The 21,490-nt window shown below is 36.1% G+C and overlaps 1 protein-coding gene across 1 annotated transcript in view; it reads right to left on the bottom strand.

Moving 5' to 3' along the window:
• Positions 1-10: 10 nt before the first annotated feature.
• LOC127799403 (protein SABRE) overlaps positions 11-21,490 on the bottom strand; it is a 107,428-nt gene continuing 85,948 nt past the window's right edge. Inside the window, exons 12-24 of the mRNA XM_052333408.1 lie at positions 15,318-15,674; positions 15,104-15,222; positions 13,298-13,547; positions 11,457-11,681; positions 8,722-8,861; positions 7,554-7,626; positions 4,541-4,642; positions 4,288-4,455; positions 3,769-4,101; positions 3,512-3,679; positions 1,048-1,429; positions 535-640; positions 11-441 (exon numbers count right to left, since the gene is read on the bottom strand). Coding sequence (XP_052189368.1) covers positions 405-441; positions 535-640; positions 1,048-1,429; positions 3,512-3,679; positions 3,769-4,101; positions 4,288-4,455; positions 4,541-4,642; positions 7,554-7,626; positions 8,722-8,861; positions 11,457-11,681; positions 13,298-13,547; positions 15,104-15,222; positions 15,318-15,674 — 2,460 coding nt within the window. The 3' untranslated portion in view covers positions 11-404. The remainder of the gene's footprint in view (positions 442-534; positions 641-1,047; positions 1,430-3,511; positions 3,680-3,768; positions 4,102-4,287; positions 4,456-4,540; positions 4,643-7,553; positions 7,627-8,721; positions 8,862-11,456; positions 11,682-13,297; positions 13,548-15,103; positions 15,223-15,317; positions 15,675-21,490) is intronic.

Here is a 21,490-nt window from a genome sequence, read left to right as displayed (position 1 = left end):
ACTACTTGAATTCAAGTAACCAAAAAAATAAAGCGTTTCCTCATTTATTCTATCATCATCAACAACATATACGGCAGCTGTTGCATCAAATTGTGCATGAAAATTTTGAGTGGAGCCCTCTAAATCCCATTTCTAAGTCACACACAGGAAGATTGATGATTGGGGATCGGTGACTAGTGATACATCCAAATAAATAAGAGAGAACTGGTGGGGAGAGGGGCCCGCCATTGCGCAAAAAATATACAACTCGTATATGTGAATGAGGGATGTAGATCTTGATTCGCTTGCGATACAATACCTTCCTCCCACTGCTGCAAGCAAAATCTACAGGCCTGCTATTATTCGAGGATGAACATATCTCGTCTTCTTTGTGTTCATCCGAGGAAGTTGCCAAGTCAAATCGATTACATCCTCCTCCTGCTTTCTATTCCCTGGTTGATTCTGGACTTGATAGAAAAATGTGAAAGTATCAAGCCCCGCAGCCTTCTAATCTACTAACAAAATACCAATTTCAATGGCTTCATGAACGTTTACTCATGGAAGTCTTCGTAAGGGGAAGATCCAGATGAAGAATCACTCTCATATGGCGTGCCCTCCCTTGGTGATGATGGAAGTGAACCTCTCTGCTGTGAAGATGCACCTGATAATACACAAGGAACAATTATTAGTCTTCATGTTAGCAAGTGCCTTCATGATTTTTAAACCCTCCAAGAACCCCACATAAGAGGGCTTTTTTTTTTTTTTTTTAAACATTGATACACAGCAAGGACCTTTTATAGCAAGTCAGAAATTATAATATCAACATCTGGGAGGTGGTGTTAACGACTGCAAGATGACATCCATGGGAATGAAAATGCTTCCACTGGCATTCATGGTATCATTCCAAGGTCAGGATGTTATGGAATGTTTTAATGTGGCAGATATAACAGTTCATATTAGACACGTGTGAATAAAACAACTATCACAAGCCTTAATTCCCCCAGGTGGGAAGCCATGTGAAGAAAGCAAATGTAAATAAGGAATGAGGGAGGGTGGTGGGGCACAAACCTTTTTGTCCTCTTGACCGGAACTTTTTGGTATGCCGTCTAATGAGCTTCTTCGCTTTTGTTATGGTCAGTTGCCTGGCAAAGGGAGAGAACTCTACATCACTTTCACTCCATTCACCACTTAACTCATTCTCTGCTTCACCCCTCATTGTCCGAAGCACAAATGCCTTGGCCTTGCGGCGCTGAGAATTAAAGAGGCCCCTTATGGAGGTGACAAATCCATCACCTGCTCCATCACCAGGGCGTTTAGCCCATGATATTGGGTATTGCCCAGATTTATCAGCTGAACCTCCATCACTGTCGCTAAGATTCAGATCATTGTCTGGGACAGCAGCTGCGCTAGATTCCTTTTGACTATTTACTTTATCTTTAAACTTCTTGCCCTGCAAATAAAGTGAGGAATATGTGAGGGCTGCATGGAAATTGCTTGCCAAGCAGCTGGAAACAAGTAATTTAATCTGAAAATTTCTTAAGTTGGAAGACATAATGCTCGTCAGTTTACTAGCTATAAAAAGTAATTAATATACATCAGAAGGTTACTGAAAAAAGTAAAAATAGTAAATAGTCATTAGTACGACTGTGAAGTTGGGGAGGACAGGAAGTTTTAGAATCTTCATATAGAAACATGATCAGTTGGGGACAATTTCTTGCTACAGGGAGCCATGGAGTTGTGCAGTCAGGACCGTGCGTGTAAAGTAGGGACAGGACATGATGGTGGGAATTCTGATGTTTTGTTATGGTCTGTAGGAAGACTAAATTACTCTGCACCAATTAGGTCCCATGCTTCCAGCCCTTGAGGTTTTTGGAAATTATGATGGCCACTTATCATAGTTTCTCGGTTAATACAACAGAGAATTTGTTAAAATGACAATTTGACACCTTGAACTTGTGTTTCTATGCTATATAGGTTGGTTACACTATCAACCATGTGATAGAACACAACCATATCAATTATTATTATTCACCTCCATCTGATGAAACTTTTCCATATAAAGAATTAAAGATGGTGTTGAACTTTATCTCATCATTCCTAGCTAGAGGGTTGTGATAGGAAAGGCATCCGATGTAAATTTTTTCCACATTGTTCTTTTGCATGGACTTGTATGTCAATGTGACTTTTTATAAGTCAACTGACATTGTGAATGTTGTGCCATAAACTTAACTTGTTTAGGATAAGGTGCAGTTGATGACAATTTGACACCTTGGTTGTCAATGTGACTTTACCAGCTTATCCTAACCAGTTTGTCTCTTCCCTCTGCTTGTGGAACCTGCAACCCTTTCTCTCCTTGCCAATCTTCCCTTTCATTTTTCTCCCTCTGTTCCACCGTACACACCCACATCTTCATCCCCAAGCATCAGCTCCCCAACAACCTCTCTCTCTCTCACACACACACACATACACAAAAAAATGGTGTGTCAGATGTTCATGCTATTGTCTGAAACAAATTATTGTTTCGAAATATTTCCTAGTGTTTAGGTGACTTTCAATATGTCTTATCATATTTTGATGGAACCCTTGAGATTTCAATTGTCTAGCTAAGTTTCTTATTTTCTTAGGATACAGACTCATTTTGGCCATCTTAGTGGAAACATATGGGAATTTTATTCCTTGATACAAAGATAAATTTACACGGTCAATCTGTCTTATTGTTGACAGTGGGCCTTGGTAGTAACAATAAAGTTACTCCTTTGTGACTATGTCACAGGTTTGAGTTGTGGAAACATCCTCTTTACAAAAAGAAAGGGTAAAGCTTCATAAAAAAATGACCCTCTCAACTCTCACAATGCAAGAAGTGCATCAGGAACACCCTTTTAACCCATCTTCTTGCTATTTGTTGGATGAGAGGAATGTTGAGGATCGCTATCATCAATGAGGCATAAAGGTTTTTCAAATGAAAAAGGTGCTGGCAAGCATCTGGTGGGTGGCAGGTTCCAGTGGTTGTCAAATAGGGCTGTGGAGTGGTTTTTGGTGAGTTGTATAAAGACTGAGACATAACAAGGACAGGGTAGGATGTCATGGTGGTGACTACTACCTAAGGCATGTGAAAAATTGAGGGGCCGCAGAGGAAGGGTGGGTGGGGTGGCAATAGTAGTTTCATCCACTATTGTCATTGGGGGCGGCCGAAAAGCAGTGATGAAGGGCAGGGAAGTCTGGGGGTATGAAGATGTGCGTGGGTAAAGGTGCAGGAGGCCGTGTCAGTGAGGGGTGGGGAAGGAAAGAGAAAGTGGAGAGAATTGGAAACAAATCTGCTAATATATTAAAACTACATTAGTTTAAAAGGGTAAACTTGAAAATTTAGAATAATTAATCACTGGGGAATGTTAACAGTTTTAACCAATTGAGCAAGAAATTCATAATTGCTAAGCAAATGTAAAGAGGGAATAAATTTCAAAACCTCAAGGGCAGGATTAAACCTCACAGTTGTAAATGTAATTTACTAGAAAATATTGATCAAGAAACTGACCTGTATTCCAGTGACAGACTTTAGGACTCCCCAAATAACATGCTTCTTAACTCGTGAGAATAATCGCCTCCAAGTTCCAGTAAAGTCAACACGGTGAAACGTATCCATTAGTAACCTTAGCTCAGTGACAGACAGTGGTGGTCCTTCATAAGTAACTAGTAGTTCAACCTACTCCATTGTTATGTAGATAAATCAATCAACAAGGAACGATTACAATAAGAAACAATGGAAAGAAATTTCAGGAGAACTTAATTGACCTGGCTTATCTTGATATTGTGGAACTCCCTCATTCTTCGAGGCCTTTTCTCATCTTGTGTCTTTCCTATCTTCTTTTCTTCATGGGAGGAACGACCAGATTTAATAGGTTTAGTCTCTTTTGACTTGTTTCTGGTGGGTTCATCTTTCTGTTCAATGCCAAGGGACACGCCTCTTGGAGAAGAAATGCTTGATGAATGAACTTGTAATACAAGTTCATTAGCAACAGATTCGGCAACATTTTCTTCCCAAGTTTTATCAAAAGAAGATGTTCGTCTTAGCTCAGGTGTTGAACCAGAAAAAATATTTCCTTTTATGTTCTGCAACTTCGATCCCTGAAAGTATTCAGTAATGGAGTGGTGATATATGGGGCTTAAGTTCAAAAACAGTTATTTTGGTTAAGAGGATGCAGCCATGGAATGAAACCACCTAAGATTCTAAAGATCTTGCCCACAGAAAGCCCTTTAAGAGGCATATTAGGATTAGGATCATGGAATGCAGAATAGGCTCCAGAAACTCACTTGCAAAGAATCAGCTTGAGTAGAATTCTGGCTAATACCAGAAGAGGTGTTTGCTTTGCAGGAAATCTCAAAATCTCTAGTTGAGTGGCTGCTTGCAGAAGGAGCTTCATGGATAGAGCCTTTCCTTACACGCTTTGCACCAGCAGTTGTTGAAACCTTCCAAACTTCCTGGATATGTACATATAATGCTAAAATTACATTGGTTCCTACAACAGAGAGCTAGCATGTAATTCTCAATTAAAGGAGGACAAACCTGTCGCCGTTGGGAGTCTTGTTCTTCTTCTGGAAAAAAGTATCCCCATATCATAAGGTACAGTGTCTCAGATAAATGTATTTTTAGGGGGTAGATCTCTACCTGTAAGATAGAAGGTACTTCAATGTTATGCAAATTAGGATTGGGTCACTGTTTTCGAATATATCAGGACTTGAAAGATGAAGGAAATAGAAAGAGTCCTTTCAACCAGAGAAATTCTTCAGGAATGGGTCAACTGAAATGGCCAAATTCAAGCAAAATTACCAATTTCATGTGCAAGATCAATATTGCACAAAATAATTTTCTGAATTTAGGTTTAACACCCTTAAATAAGTTTACACTTAAAAGTATACTAACTGCCAATTTTATGTATGGGCTGGTAAGGAGTGTTAAGTCGACACCTTTTTGGGAAAATGCATAAATAAAAGGATGCATTTTATTAAACAACACTAGCACACTTACTCTATTGTTGACTCCCCCTTAAACCAAGCTACTATTTGCAGGCAATATATATATATATATATATGCGCTTCATAATTAAACAAAAAGGGAAAACACTATGGTCTCTTGCTCTCTGTGCTTGTGAGCATGTTTCTCACCACACATTTTTTTTAATTTTTAATTTTTTATTTCTTTTTCTTTTAATACCAAAGCAAACACTGTACAGGTAGTTTATGCTCAATGCTGTTATTCATCCATCAAACAAACATAAAAGGAACTTTGACATAATTGATTAGAAAAAATATGGTAATCAATTATGTCAAAGTTCCTTTTATGTAATATGCTAATCAGCAAGGAGATCTATCAGGTCCTACTTGATGTGGCCACAACTTCTAACCAAATGATTTTGAAGAGAAGCTATTACAGAGGTGGTTAAAGAGTTCAATGCTATTTGTTTTTACTAAATTAAAAAAAGTGCTTTTAATTATTCTCACAAAAGGACCAAAACTGATGTGTGCTTGAAGGATCTTTTTGGGAAACCATAAAGATGTAGTCAAGCACATGATATATGCACCAAGCGGGCCTCAAATCTTTTACAAAGAAATTTAATTTTGTAATTTTTTTTCCCTACCAATTATACGGTTATGATACTGCAGGAGGAGGTATACTTAACATCAGCCTCCTGGACTCAGCTATTGCACATGTTTTGATGTGGATACACCAGCACTGTCTTTGGCAGGAAGAAGTCCCACACTACTTTATAGCCTTGCATTTTCCTCCCAATCCCTAATTTGTTTATTTTTATCTCAGTCACCAATCCAAACTTTTGCTCATGCAATGTGTTTCACCTGTTAACTTTCATTTCATTTTGATGGATCATGAACTTAGGCATGTGGGCTTACCATAAGGGTAAAAATATAATTTCACCCTCATTCTCGCTAGAAAGGAAGCACATAAGACAAAATTAACCATCTACTGGGCAAACCACAAAATAATAAGATTGAAATTAGTTAATGACATTAACATGTAAAATAAAAAAAATGTAAGTATTAGTATTTACAACAACAACTAGAATAAAAGAAAAGTTAATTACACTTGAGCAGAAAACTAAAGATAATATAGACTAATAACCACTAATATAAATAAAATAAAAATTAATTACTAGAATGATAATATTGTAAGAATAGTAATGAATTAGTAATATTAATCGACTTTAATCCTCACACAAATAGAAGTACAGAGATATTAACTGAATGTTAATAAAAAAACAATAACAACCAAAGCCCACAAGAAATAACAACCAATTAATATGATTTAAAAAGTAATGAATTGTCAATCTCAGATTAATATTTAAAATAAGCTCACAAGAAATAGGATGGGGAAACAGAAGTGGGGGAAATATAGAGTAATGTTTTTCTTTCTTTACTTTTTACTTGGTTTTATTTATTAACTAACTACTACTTAAATAATTAATTATTAATCTCTAATCAATACTCAACTCAAGCTTGATAACACCAATGCTATAAAAAGAGATATTGGTGGCAATAAAAGAGTTACAATTATTTTGGAAAATTACAGTTCTGGTAATCCTTGGATTCTATTTATTTTGAAGTTTAGAAGATTAGAAAATAGAAATGTCATGTTTTTATTTTCTTTAATTGAGATCCTTGCTTCAATAGTGTTTTTGATTATATAAATAACTCACAATGTAAAGATTTTTATTCAGATTTTTTTTTTTAAATTTTCATGACTGAATTCTCTCTCCCTCTCTCTTCCCAGCTTCACCTATTCATTCCCTTCTCTTCTCTGTCTGTTATTCTTCTTTCTTCTCCCATCCCTTCATTTTCTCTCCTCTTCTGTCCTTGTGGTGGCAGATCAGATGTAGTAGGGGGAAACTTGGAATCATGCAGATTTTCTTTTTCCAATTTTTGTATATTAGTTAGCAAATTTTAAGTATCAACTGCTTATTTAACATTAATAAGTGATTTTTTCTTCACAAAAAAAAAAAAAAAATATATTAATAAGTGATTTTTAATTTGTGCCCCTATACTTTCAATTTTGCCTTGGTTTGTCCCCCTTTAGTATGAATCGAGGTCTAGTTTTATCCCTTATAGTAAATCCACATGCCAAGCATATGGCCTTCTTCCATGAAAATGAAATGGATATTTAACAAGTGAACCATGCTGAAGCATTACCAAAAGCACGGGATGTTCACTATGCAATTGAAAGTTTTGGGACTATAGAGGTATTAGGTGCAAATTGTAGGGGACAAAATTGTTATTAACCCAAAAACATTTCAAGATGAGATGCTATTGGTGATACACTTATGCTTTGGATGTAAGGGCTGTTCTTGTTTTCCTGTTGGCGGTGTTCAACATCAAGCTATTGTTGGATTGGTTGCTATTACTCATGGCAAGAAATATCACAATGACCAATAATGCAGCCTATATTGACGCAAGAACATAAGAAGCCTGATGCTCCTGATGTTTAAGGTTGAACACTGACATTCTTCTAAGAGTTGTCGTTAAGGATGGAACTCTAGTTATCAGGGAAAAAAAAAAAAACTAGTTACCTGGAAATTTTCAATCGGAGAGTTTCCATCCTTTGGAGCTCCCTGCTTTGCATCCACTCTAAGCATTACTTTTCTGCAGCAGGAAAGTAAATGTTATCACTTACGATCAGAAAAATGTGAAGGGTGTGCACAGGAAACCAATCTGCTGGAAAGAGAAGTCATAAATTGACAAAAAGTATGAGCATCGCAGATAAAGCCTTGTAATTTAAAGCATGTAGAACACAATTTCCAATATTGCTTTTACATGCCATACTAAAACGCTTAACCACAAAATTGGTTTTCAATTAAGTATGACTTTTCATCTTTCTTTTCCTCTTCCTCTAGTAAATAAATCCACAAAAAGCACCAAGAGGAAAGCAACCTCTGTATATTGAGAGTATATATATCAAGCAAAAAAGTCATGTCCAACATTCAGATCTAAGAATCTACAAAAGAGAGTTAGGCAAAATTTTATTTCATCCAAAACTCCAGAAATGAAGATGGCATGGCAAACACCACTTTAATCTCTGTACAACCAACCTAGAATCCTCAAATGTCCACAAACACCAAAACAAACATAAAAGAACACTTTCCAGGCCAAACACATCATCTTCAAGTAGTAGGCTCTATATCCAACACACAAAAAAAAAAAAAAAATGAAGGTTTAGGGCGAGGACAGGGACATATAATACAAGTAAGGTTGTTTCCTATCCTCTTTTCTAAACTCTAAATGGTCAAATGGAGCTAAAGACTGTTGTCCACGTGAAAGAGCACTTTAGTGGGAACCCTTTTTCAAATACCCTTCCACCTCATAATATCCTCCACAAACTGGAAACCTCCATCTGTAAAGTAGCATAAAAAACTCAACCAAGGGTTCTTAGAAATACAGAACACAAGAATATCAACAGAACTATAAGAACTTTGGGATTACCAAGAGATCAGTCCATGAGGACAAGTAATTTGTGTGTCCACCCTATATAATTTATTTTGACAGCTAGAATATAAAAAGAAACATAAAAATGTGCTGTTGAATTTTATAAAAGCTGCATATCAAAAACTGGAAAGAAAATTAACAAGTCATAGAAAAGCAACAATTTTTGCCCGGGGAAGGGGGGGGGGGGGGGGGGGGGGGGAACTAGCATATAGGTTGGTAATAAGTAAATGCAAATAGGCTGAGAGGAGTTCATACTTTCCCCATTCAGCAGGAGGATTCCAAGGTGCTAGAATCATGTCAAACTTGGCATTGGGCAGGCAATTTCTCACAACAAAACACTTTGTTGTAAACCGAGCAACACCAAAATCTTTGTAATCTCTGTCAAAATCATATATCTGTATAGGCATAGAAAAGTATGAGATACACTTCAGTGAACCAAGAACTTTACATGTGAGACTAATTTATATCATGTATATCAAAGCAATCATGAGGATTTAAATCATCATTTCTTGATTATCAGAGAGAAAAAATGAGGATTGAAGGTAAGTCACTCAATAGTTTAAATTTCTGATAAAAATCAACAAGGAACAAACTGACGTCTGAACTCAAAATAAGAAAGATTTTTATATATTCAACAATGTCAAGAAATATTTACTTCATGTGATGCAAAGAGAAGTTTACTTCATAATATTCAATAAAAGACACTTCTAAATAGCAATTGCCAGGAACAAGGAATGTCAATGAGAGAAGACAATATTTGACCCTTCTATGCAACAAACCAATTATTATCTTCAAATTTTTTAGATATAGAACTATATTCCTAGGTCTTTCATGTTGCTTCACCTAGGATGAATAATCAAGTATTAAATAGCAAGGTGCAGCTGAGGAAAGAACACAGTCAATTATGCATCCAAATGCAGCAAATAACTTCTGTTGTGCCAGCCACTGTCCGATTGAGAGCCTGAAAGATCTTAGACCATTTGACTTAAATGTCAAGGTTCATAGCAATAAAGCATTTATAGCAACTAACAAACCATAACATAGATTTGTAAGTGCACTATAATCCTGTTTTATCCTGCTCTCTCATTTAAAATTGGATTTACATAACAAATGTTATCACTAGATCCTGAATCTTGCCACGCTCAATGCTAGCTCCTAGAAAAATGTCAGTAAATGGTAAATTAGAATCCTAGTATGAACACATCTTTGTAGGGGCATTCAAAAGTCAAGTTTTGTCCCAAGCTTAGATGCCATACCTGTAAATCCAATCATAGCTTAATAATCAAGACATTATCAGAATGGTGACTAGGTTTAGAGTATTATCAGGTTTGATCTGACAGGTACTAAGACAAATAAAACTACAATCAATAGATGCAACAAGTGAAATTACTTTTGCTAGTGCTGTTTACCACTTATGGACAGCAAGGAACCGTCATATTTTTGAAGGCGAAGCTCCACTAGTGGAGTCCATTATTCATAGGGTCAAAACAAATGTATACAGAGTTACATTTTGTTTGTATCCGTCTGTTTTATCCCTTTTTGAGACCATAGCTATGGGTCTTTAGATATTCTATATTTTTGTCGCGCCTGGGTTTGCCCAGTATGATTGTATAGTTCCTTGATCATTTATACATATTTACCCTTTGATAAAAAAAAAGAAGAAGTAAAATTACTGTTTTCCATCCTATCAGTGTAATGCACATACGAGAAAGTAATTGATCCAACCAAAAAGACTAAGACTGTCAAACAAGAACTTCAAAGGAACCTGCATAACCAAAAGCACATAACATTTACTCCAGAGCATGGGCACATGTTTCCATCAAACAACCAAAATGTTTCCATTTCCCAAGCAAGTGAAAGAAAAACTAGTGGAATACTAAATTCTAGTGTTTCCATCACATCAGCTAAGTTTTTTGTTCTCTGAGTGAAAGGAAAACTAGTGGATTCTAAAGTTCTAATGTGTCCATCATACCATATTAGAGTAAGTTGTGTTGACACAAATTTTGCACACACAATAAATGTCTTTACAATTCTCTGAAGAATCTAAAATACTGCATTCTAACATACTGATAAAGTTTTTTCTAAATTATAAATTTGTAGCCACATAACTTCAGCTATAGAATTTTATGGTGCATCTCATGTACTCCTTGATCAAACACTCTGAATTGCAGGTGACCAATTCACTGTTTGGCCAATTTATTGGCTCCATTTTTGGTCACACTGTCCCAAAACCATCCGTTTACTTATAATTCCTTTCCATTCCAAGTTGCTAACCTAAGCCTGCTATTGTTGAGACTTTTCTAGCTCACTAGTTCAGCTTCCTTAGCACATATTTTTGCTACATCAAGGTACTTACACAAATGAAAGTTGTGAATTATGATGTACAAAATAAGATGAGACTAATTCAGTCTTAATCTTTCCACAAAAAGCTGCTCAAATATTATTTACAACAAGTCATGTTTTGAAGAAATAAAAAATCTACGCGAATGGAAATTTTAAAGATTAGCATCCATAATCTTCTGGCTGTATGCTATGCTTATCAAAACTATGTGTGGATGCGTCTAAATATATGAAGGAATAAATCATTCAGATATTTGAGACCAATGAGTACATGTATAAATGGTAATTTTGGAAGGTTAGTTCACAAAATCCATGGTAGGCTGACAAAAATTGCTGGACAACTAGGCACTTGTGTTGTTAACAATTACTCCAAAAGAATAAATGCAGTTAATAACTGAAGGCTGCACAGTTACTAAGGTAGTTCAACAATGTCTTCTACAACCAGACTAACAAGAAACTTCATTATGTATATCATACTACCATTTAAAGAATATGTTACCTGTGGTGGAAATTTTACAAGTTTTAAGAATCCTACTATCACTAGATTTAGGAATTATTTTAAAGAAATCACTTCTCAACCAATGATCCAAGACAAAACTGATACTTTTCCTGTATACTCTAGTAAGATAGAATTTAACATATTCACTCACCATATCATTTATTTCAGCTTCGGCACAAGATTTACCGTCTGCAAGCATGCTCCAGACCACTTTGGTAATTTGCATAGAGATACGCATGGCACATGATGGAGTCTTGTTTTTCTCTTTTTCCATAAGGTGTAGCTGGGCAGCTTTCTTCAGAGCTGTCCTTAATGAAACAGAAGCATTCTTTCTTAATTTTTTTGCATTCCCGAGCTCCTTCTTTAGCCAGTACACCTGTAGGTGTAAAATTTTAAGTACTCAATGACAAACATGCTTGAAGAACTAGCCAAAAAAAATATGCACACAGTAGGACAAATATATAGCATGCATATTCCAACAAACTTGATATCACAAAAAACTGAAAGCTGAAAGGTGTTACTGATCCATGACTTATAACTAAGAAAAGGAGCAGTTGATGGGAAGACACAGATTTTCAATCTCAGAAAAACTCATGAATGTGCCTCCAAATGTTTCCATTTTAATTTCTGTTCTCTTACAAGCAATTTTAAATGAAACAATTACTGTGGGCAGAAACTCCAAGTTTTAACACATAATTTGCTAAAACATTAGTGAAACAATAAATGCACTAGTGACTCATAAGTGGCATTAATAATCCAACTCTAGTGGTTTTGCGTTGAATGACTCCAGCATGCTAAATGGTGAGCTGGCATAGGAATGCTCAAGTATCTATAGAACCTTGATAATCTGTAGTAGACTGCAGTACATCAAATATAAGAAGTCCAAAAGTATGACAGATACCAAAAAAAAGTCCAGGGATCATCAGTAGAGAAAACTCATAAACCACTACTCAAAACTTAGTTTCTTGGACATCTGGCATAATCTCAGACGAGAAACAGAAAATTTTCCAGAGATCATAAAACTGCTCCTTGAATTTAGTTCCTTGGATATTCCACAGGGCATAAATTTCAGGAGTGCCATAGTAACAACTAGGAAAACATGAAGGTTTTAACAAAAAGAGCATTCAACGGAGACTAATGGAGTTCAAAATACCAAGCAAGGGAAGATGCACAAAGGCATTAAGAATAAAAATAGGGATTTGAAAATTTTGCATGAGTTACTTAACCCATCACAGATTTACACATCTCACTGTAATCACAGAAATCAGGGCCAACTTCAGAAAAAGGAATTAGGAGAGTCCAAAGCAGCATAAGCTACCTCCACGGGGCATCAAATATTTCTACTGGAAGGAACCTAAACTTATCAAATCTATTCTAGCAAGAATTAAAATGCATCAAGAAATTGCACCCAATTGCATAAACATTCAACGTTATCTACATACAAATTAGTAACAGAACTAGTTTTTTGTTGAATAATCGATCAATGCTACCATGAATTGTTCTCAATCCAATATATGAAAACTTCAAATTTTAAATTGACATGCTATATGATCCTATGAAATTCAACCTCTTTGTGATCATTAAGTTACACAAAGAAATAAATGCAATCTGCCCTGAGATAACTAGAACATGTGAGCCAACAAAAAATGAAAAAATATGCACTAAACCTATTCAAGGACCCACAACATGCATATGAGCATATAAATACATATATGTATATATGCTTTGTATAAAGTGGTTTGGCTGCAGGTAGATTAATTCTTCTTTTTTGGATAAGTAAATCATTAGAAGTGTGACAAACATTCTTTTTACTAGTATGAAGTAGACTGTGGAGCGACACCAGGTCAATGAAAAAATAGTTTCAGTTTTTCAGCCAGCATAACCATACTAATTTGTCTAGATTCACATAGAACTAGAAACCATTAACTAGAAACATCACTTAAGATTATTGGAGCTTTTAATGTAGAAATAATTCAAAGGTGCATCTCTCACCAATGTGGGCCTTCCACCAGTAATCATCCATATATCACCTTCTTTTTCCATGCATACATCTCCAGAAGTATCAGCAAAAGTAGACAATTTATTTATGTCACCTGAAAGCAAATTCTGCTCCCTCTCTCTCTCTTCAAGATTGATTCTTGCTTGTTCTACCTCTTCAACACCATCAGGAACCACCTCATCTGCCTCCTCTTCAACATCTTCATCATCTTCAGCAGGATACAACAGACTACTTTTCCGAGGCCTGAAACATACACTCCATTAAATGACTATGGGAGTAAAGAAACAATTGCATAACAACGTTACATTTCTCTAACTGATGTGCATATCCCATTTGATACTACTTTAGAAATAAAAACTGTGCATCCAGGAGATAAAAATGTGCTACATATTTATATTGCTTGAGAACAAATAAGTTTGTAGTCATAGTCTCTTGTATATGAAGACATATCTCAAAAGACAAATTGCCTACATGTTTGAAGATTATGGTTGATAGAAGGCATATAAAAGGAACAATTTTTTTTTTTTATTTCCATCAGAAGGGCTGAAAGGTTTTCATTTACTTGGAGAATGATAGAAATTTTATTGGAAAATGAAAGTTCCATTCTTTCCAATGACACATTCTGAAGAACACCAAAATTCATTGACACATTACAAAACCACTCCAAAATTATAGCTTGTTTCCACAATGTAAGAAGAGAGAGAGTAAAATCATTAATTAAGAATATAAAATACATATTTATATTTTAACAATAAAAAGAAATTCTTTATATATGTATCAGAAATTTTAACAAAAATATAAAATACATGAGTGATAAAATAAAGGAGAAATTGCTTATTATTAATTTTAACTCTGTTTCTGCAAGTAGGTACTATTTTTATACAAATGTTATTAAAACTTTATTTTTCATCCTACAACTAGTTAAAGTGTAAGATTTTTTGTTAACTAAACTATCAAGTATATTCCTGCCAAGTGTCTAGTATTCATTATCCTGCATTGAGTTTTATTCTTAATGTCATTACTGAGAAAAAAAATAACCATTTTTCACTAAGCTCCTATCTAGCATTGAAATATTTGTAGCATTTGCTTAAAAAAGTCATAATTATTGCTATCTTTGTAAATATTATTTACTCGGAATCTTATTTGTATTTAAAATAATAGATACTTGTGGATTATACAATCAATTTAGCACGTGTCAACTTACCAACACATTATTTAATTATAACCTTTATGTAGAAAGAGGTATAAGCCTAAAAAATATTGAACTGTTCAATTGTTAAGGTTATATAGACATTTATTCAACTATCAATTCTATTTCCAAACACTTTTACATGTTTTCATTTCTTTTATTTTTTCACTCAAGTTTCCAGAGCATTTCCATTTCCAAGCTACTGGAACAACACATGAAAATGATATTCTGATCCTTGGGCATATATATGTTCATGGTCTAGGACAGCAATTCATAATAGAAATCAATTACTGCAACTACTATGATTTAGTGCTAAACTCATGCACATGTAGCAAACATAACTTCTAATCAATAATGCAAGTAGCTAGAAATTTATTTGCCCAAGAATGTTCAACTACAACTAAATTAACACTCTCAATTCCGATGTGATATGTGTTTTTATCAGCCCGACAAAATAACATAAACTATTATTGTTAGCTATAGATTCGCTAGGAGAAAACAATAATGAAAAAGAGAAAATAAGCAACCACAAGCGATACAAATGGAAGAGGACAAGTGAAAATGTTCCAAAGGAAATATCAAAACAATAACAAGAGAAGAGCATCCTCACTTTGGAAGCCGGGCAAAGAGAAGATTAGTCAACACATCAAGCATAACTTGAAACTGCCGAGATGTCATTGTTGCTGTAATATTTTGAGAATTGAATGTGAGCTCTTTCAAAGGCTTCATCTGCAGAAAAATTTTGATCAATAATTGCTTTCAATGCAAGCTACAATTTTGTATTATATAACACAATCTAGGGAAAATAGAAATGTGTTGTCCACCTTCAAGTCTGCCGTTCCAGCTTTGTGCCTTGTGTAGCGGAAATACATATCACAAGGCATAAACACCCTTTCAAGCAAAGCACCAGTACGCTTTACTTTTGGAGAGCTCCTTCGTATTTTTGGAAGCCACTGGAGTCCAGCCCCAGGGTCAACATCAGTTGGTGCAACATGAGCCTGCACACGCTCTAACATGACAGATAATTCCATGCGGTTCCATGTCATTTCAGGTTGACATTCTGGAACATGTTCATTTCCAGTACCGAGTGCTTGTTCAATCATTTCATAACCAACATGAAGGACAGAATGGAATGACCGAGCTAAAACACGGCCACTAACAGCAGCAAGCAGAAATCTACCCTGTAAACAACCCCAAAAATAAGAAGATAGCATGATAGAAATATAAATTGCAAAAAGATCTAAGATGTATTCCAGCTTCTACGATGAGTTTTTAGTAGATAAAGTCAATATATTTTAGCAAGATAAACATGGGGAAAAAAACTGTTGCTGGAATTAAAATAATTGCTGCATCTACATGCGCACCATTTCAACCATAAATACAGCAGTTCCAACTACTTGATGCAACGTTCTATTAGATTGTAATCTTGTGAGAGTACTTTGCAATTGTATCACACCTCAAAAGGGTATGATGATTGGTGGATGGAATTAAAATTATTGAAGTTCACACTTCACACAAAGTTCAATTTTATTGTCTCCTATTGCATGATGATGCAATTATGTCTATGTTAAAAAAGAGTATCATATCAATATGATGAGAACTTTCAGTCTTCACAGGATATTTGTCAGAAATCTCTACAGTAACAGCTATTATGTCCTTTGTACTAAAAATTGGCCCTACCCCTGCTTCCTAACAAGATAGGGGTTAATTTGGTGATTAAGTTGTGAAGGGACCTAAATGGTTCCTGTAAGTTTAACTAGGAAAAAGATTTCTTTACTTTCATGTCCACACATAAGGGCATCAGCAGTGTCTGAGGCTACCCACATTACCAGGGGCAGAGGAGGTTCTTTAGTACACAATCTTACCCTTGCTTTACAAAGAAGCTGTTTACACATAAAAATGATTTGAGGGAAAAATAAAAATCCGTAACATAAATTTTGTAATAAAAAAAAAAAAAGATTTGAAGAAGCAAAATTTCAAACCATTACTCTCAACAAGCACACATGGTCAACAAAATAAATTTTGAAATGACATCAGTCACAAGCTGTTACTGTGGTTTTATCAATTTTCTTTTGTCAGGTAAATACAACTACAATGATGTCGTAGCCCTAGCAGAATTTATTCCCACCACTAATTGTTGCTGTACAATTATGATGCATAGACAGAATACATACAGTAATAAATGAAAGATTGAGAAACTTGTATCTCTGTGCATCATTAAGAAGATTCATTTAGTGGACAGGCATCCCCATAACCATATGAAGTTCACGCTAAATAATATTTAATTTCAGACAGAAAAGAGAATCCACATGCAAATCAAAATGGCCAGATGCCTTCAACAAAATGCATATAACCTAAGCAGAAATTTTATGCTATGTGATGGCAGAAGTATTTAATAAAGAGCAACAACACTAGGAGGTTCCCTGACGCCATCATAAACTTGGCTCTCCTAATCAGAAAAAGAAAAAAGAATATAAGTGCAGAGAGAGAGAGAGAGAGAGAGAGAGAGAGAGAGAGAGAGAGAGTATATTTGGAATGGTTCTAAGGGCCTTTATGCAAAAAGGAGGCAAGGTACGACAGATTTTTCATTAGATACTAACTTAAATCATAGCTAACAAGAGCTGCTGATGTCTTTCATTTTCCTATAGATTCTATAAATAGCAATTTAATGTATCCCACAAACAGCAGTATGATAATAGAAAAGGATAATTTCAGATCCATGTTTAATCAACTATGCTAGAATTCCAATGCTTGACCCATACAATTATTAGAGCCAGTGATGAACTTGTGGAAGCATCTAAAGCTGAGTTAAAAACAACTAAAGCTGCAGCTGTGGAGTCTGGTTTCAAGGGGAGTGTGGAAGCATCTAATAGTTTGCTCTAACAGTTTGTTGTTGCTGCTATGTTTGTGTTTAAATTGATGTAGTTTATAGCTGCAATTTATGCTTTGATTATTGATGTCTAATATAGGCAGTATTCTTATTTCCGACAATCAAGCTGCCTATATAAGTAGCTTACAGATCTTTTGTATGCTTTAACTCTCATTTTCTGGTTCTCTTAATAAGAGTTCTGCTCAAGGTATTATTTCTCTCCCTCTCTCTCTCTCTCTCTCTCTCTCTCATTATATCCTTGATCTAATCCTAGGGTTTCGACATGGTATCAGAGCCTTCTGCTCTTCTCTAATGGCCTCTAATCAATCCTCCTCTCCTTCTCCTCGATCCTCGTCTTCTTTGTTGTTTGCTTCTCAAGCTGATTTCTCAGCAATAGCAAAATCCTTTAGCTTCATAAATAAAGCTCAATTCTAGTAACTATATTTTCCTCAAATTCTAACTACAATTCGAGCATTTGATCTAGTCTCGTTCCTTAATAAAACCACTCCTCCTACAAAAAGTCTACCCGATCCAGATGGAGAAGATGCAATTATCAATCCAGAATACTTGAACTGGACCCGATTTGATCAGCTCTTGTTGGGATGACTCTTCTCAAAAATTGGCGAAGAAGTTTCAGCACAGGTGATTCACTGTGAATCATCTGCCGAGGTATGGCTTACTTTAGAAAATCTTTATGCTCGCCAAACCATATCTAAGTCATTTCAATTGAAGCAAAAACTAAGATCAATCAAGAAAGATGATCTCTCAATAAATGATTACATTCTGAAAATTAAGACGATCGGTCATTCTCTAGATGCTATAGGCGAGCCATTAATCGATAAAGATTTACTACTTGCAATCTTGAATGGACTAGATCATGATTATGAAATTGTGGTGAGCTTAATTACCTATCAAATGGATGAAATTGATTTGGAGAAAGTCCAATATTTACTTCTAATGCATGGGCAATGATTGTCAGTTAAAAATTCATCGTTGAGTGCTTCCTCTTTGAATTTAGTTATGCATGCAAATGTCGCATCATCTAATTCACAAAATAATACTGGCTTTGGTGAGAGTAATAGAGGAGGTTATTCAGTAAGAGAAAACAATTTTATGAATAGAGAAGGGAGAGGTCGAGGAACAGTGTCCAATAGAAGAATTTATTGTCAATTATGTGGCAAACCAGGTCACTTTGTTGACAAGTGTTATCGTCGCTTTGATAAGAATTTTCAACAAGAAGTGCCTAATCAAGGTTTTACTCTAGCAAATGATGGGAATTAGTATAATAACAGAGCTTATATGGCCTCCTTTAGTGATTCTAATGGAGCCTACATGATTGAGACAGGTTCTCTGTTAGGTTCTCATGATGGAAATAACCTTAGATGCTCTACTTCTTCTGATACTTTTGTTGCTCAGTCTTCATTTCAGATCCTTCTTGGTTTGTTGATTCCGGAGTAACAAATCACATTTCATCAAACCTGAACAACTTATCCCTACACATACCTTACAATGGTGGAGAAAAAGTTGGCATAAGTAACAGTAAGTGGCTGCCTATAACTCATGTCGGTACCAATTAGTTGTATACTAACCTCAAACCTACTTCAGTCCTTTCAATTCCTAATGTTCTTCATGTTCCAAATATGAAGAAAAACTTACGTAGTGTTTCTCAATTAACTCGTGATCATAATGTTGTGCCTGAGTTTCACTCAAATGTGTGTTTGATTAAGGACAAAACTACTGGATTGGTGCTGCTCAGGGGACATCTTAAGGATGGGCTCTATCAGTTGCTACCAGCATCTTGGTTTGCTGTCAACAAGAATTCTGCCCTATCCCTAGAGCCTTTATCTGTTGATTCGATTTTTCTTTCTTCAAATACATGTAATAAGAAAAAGGCATGTAAAAGACAAAACTCATTTAGTACTGAGCTGTCGAATCATGTAAATGTTGCTCAAAGAACTATTGATTGTCTGCAATGGCATGTTAGATTGGGACATCCCTCCTTGAATGTTCACTCTCCAATTTGTCATTTTGTGACTCGTGTAAAGTTGGAAAGTCAAGTCAACTTCCTTTTTCTAGCTAGGAAATTACAGCTACAAAACCATTAAAATTGGTTTATTCAGATCTTTGGGGAACTACACCTATTGTGTTAGTTGAAGGATTTTGATATTACATAATCTTTGTGGATGTGTTCACTCGATATACTTGGCTTTATCCTTTAAAACTTAAGTTTGATGCCCTTTCAGCTTTCACTATCTTTCATAAATTTGCTAAAATTTAGTATCAGACCAAGCTTTGAGCTTTACAAACTGATAATGGAGGGGAGTTTACAGCATTCTTACCTTATCTTCAATCTAGTGGTATTCAGCCTAGATTTACCTTATCTTCAATCTAGTGGTATTCAGCCTAGATTTACTTGTCCACACACACATCAACAAAATGGTATGGCAGAAAGAAAACACAGACACAGCTGAAATGGGTCTAATCAAGATTGATTGATGGCAGCTGCTACATTGTTGAGGTGTAAATCTGCTCCTTTCCCAATTCCATACCTGGGTTTCTAGCTGGGAATTAATCCAAAGAGGGCTGTGGCTTGGAAGGCGGTTGTGGACCAAAAACAAAGCCTTGCTCTTTAAATGGCTATGGAGGATGATTAGTGGGGGGATCAGCTTTGCTGTAAAGTCATCGCGGCTAGGTATAATGGTATCTTCGTTGGAATCAATGATGTGGAGGTTAAGCGAAGTTTTAGTTCTTGGTGAAGGGGCATTGTTGACTCTTATTCCAGCAGTAATGATGTTCGGGCTGTGGCCATGGAAGGGGTTAAAATCCGGCTAGGTAAGGGTTATTTGACTCAGTTTTGGGAAGACACTTGGGTTGGTATCTCCTCCCTTTCGGGTTTGTTCCCTCAGTTGTATGCGGTGTCCCTGGATAAAGGGAAGATAGTGACAGATTTGGGTTTTGGGTGAATAACGAATGGTTTTGGAGCCTTAGCTGGAGAAGGCCGCTTCTTGATAGAGAAGAGTCTATCCAGGCTGACCTGCTGAGAGTTATCTTCCAAGTTCATTTGGTAAGTGGGAGGAGGGATAGGGTATTTTGGTTGCTTGAAGCGGCTGGTTCCTTTTCGTCGCACTCATTCAATGAGAGGCTTTGCTCCCTAATGTTTTGTTGCAATGTCCCTCAAATTAATTCAGTGGCAGCTCGGGTTTGGGGCAGTCTAGCTCCTCCAAAAGTGGAGCTGTTTGTGTGGCTGGTCATATGGGGTAAAATTAACACAAAGGACAATCTGGGTAGGAAAGGATTTCTGAAGAGGGATGATCTACTTTGCATCTTTTGTGGCTCTGTCCCAGAGTCTGGGAACCACCTCTTTGTCCATTGTGAGGCTGTCTTGTGCTTGTGGCGGCAAATCTTTAGTTGGTGGGGCTATGAGTGGGTTTGTCCGAGATCAGTTGGGGATCTATTTGAGCAGTGGGATTTCTTTGCTCGGGGTAAAGGTCAAAGGAAGGAATGGAAGTCTCTTTTATTCAGCGCTATGGATAATGTGGCCAGAGCGAAATAGGCTAATTTTCAAAAATCGAGGGGCGGTTGATATCTTTAATTTGGTGCTTGCTAGGTTAGTGGCATGGGTGAGGGCTGTGGAGCCATCTTTCCCTTACTCGGTGGATCAGGTCATCATGTCAGCCTCTACTCTTGGCCGCTAAGTTCCTACCCCTCTTCTAGGCGTGTTGGCTATAATGTCAGTTTTGGGTTGTCGTTTTCCCCTTAATGGCTTGTGTTGGGGGGGGGAGGTGTTTTGGAGAGTATAGTTTGTTTGGAACTCTCTTGTTCTAGGTCATTGATGCACATCTACTATGCTTTCATTAATATAATTGTGCTCACTTATTTAAAAAAAAAAACATTGTTATCTCATGCTCACATGCCCTTAAAGTTCTGGGTGGAGGCTTTTCAGACAGTTGTTCACCTAATCAATTGGCTACCGACTTCCCCTGTTAAGTATAACACATCCTTTGAACTGCTCTATCAAAAGTCACCTAACTATCAATTGTTGCAACCTTTTGGATGTACTTGTTTTCCTTATCTCCGTCCCTCCAACAAGCACAAGTTCGACTTTTATTCTACTAAATGTCTCTTTAT

This window comes from Diospyros lotus, chromosome 4 (assembly GCF_014633365.1).
Source record: "Diospyros lotus cultivar Yz01 chromosome 4, ASM1463336v1, whole genome shotgun sequence".
NCBI classification, from domain to species: Eukaryota; Viridiplantae; Streptophyta; class Magnoliopsida; order Ericales; family Ebenaceae; genus Diospyros; species Diospyros lotus.
The sequence above is the reverse complement of the archived record's forward strand: the minus strand, read 5'-3'. Positions and strand labels throughout refer to the sequence as shown.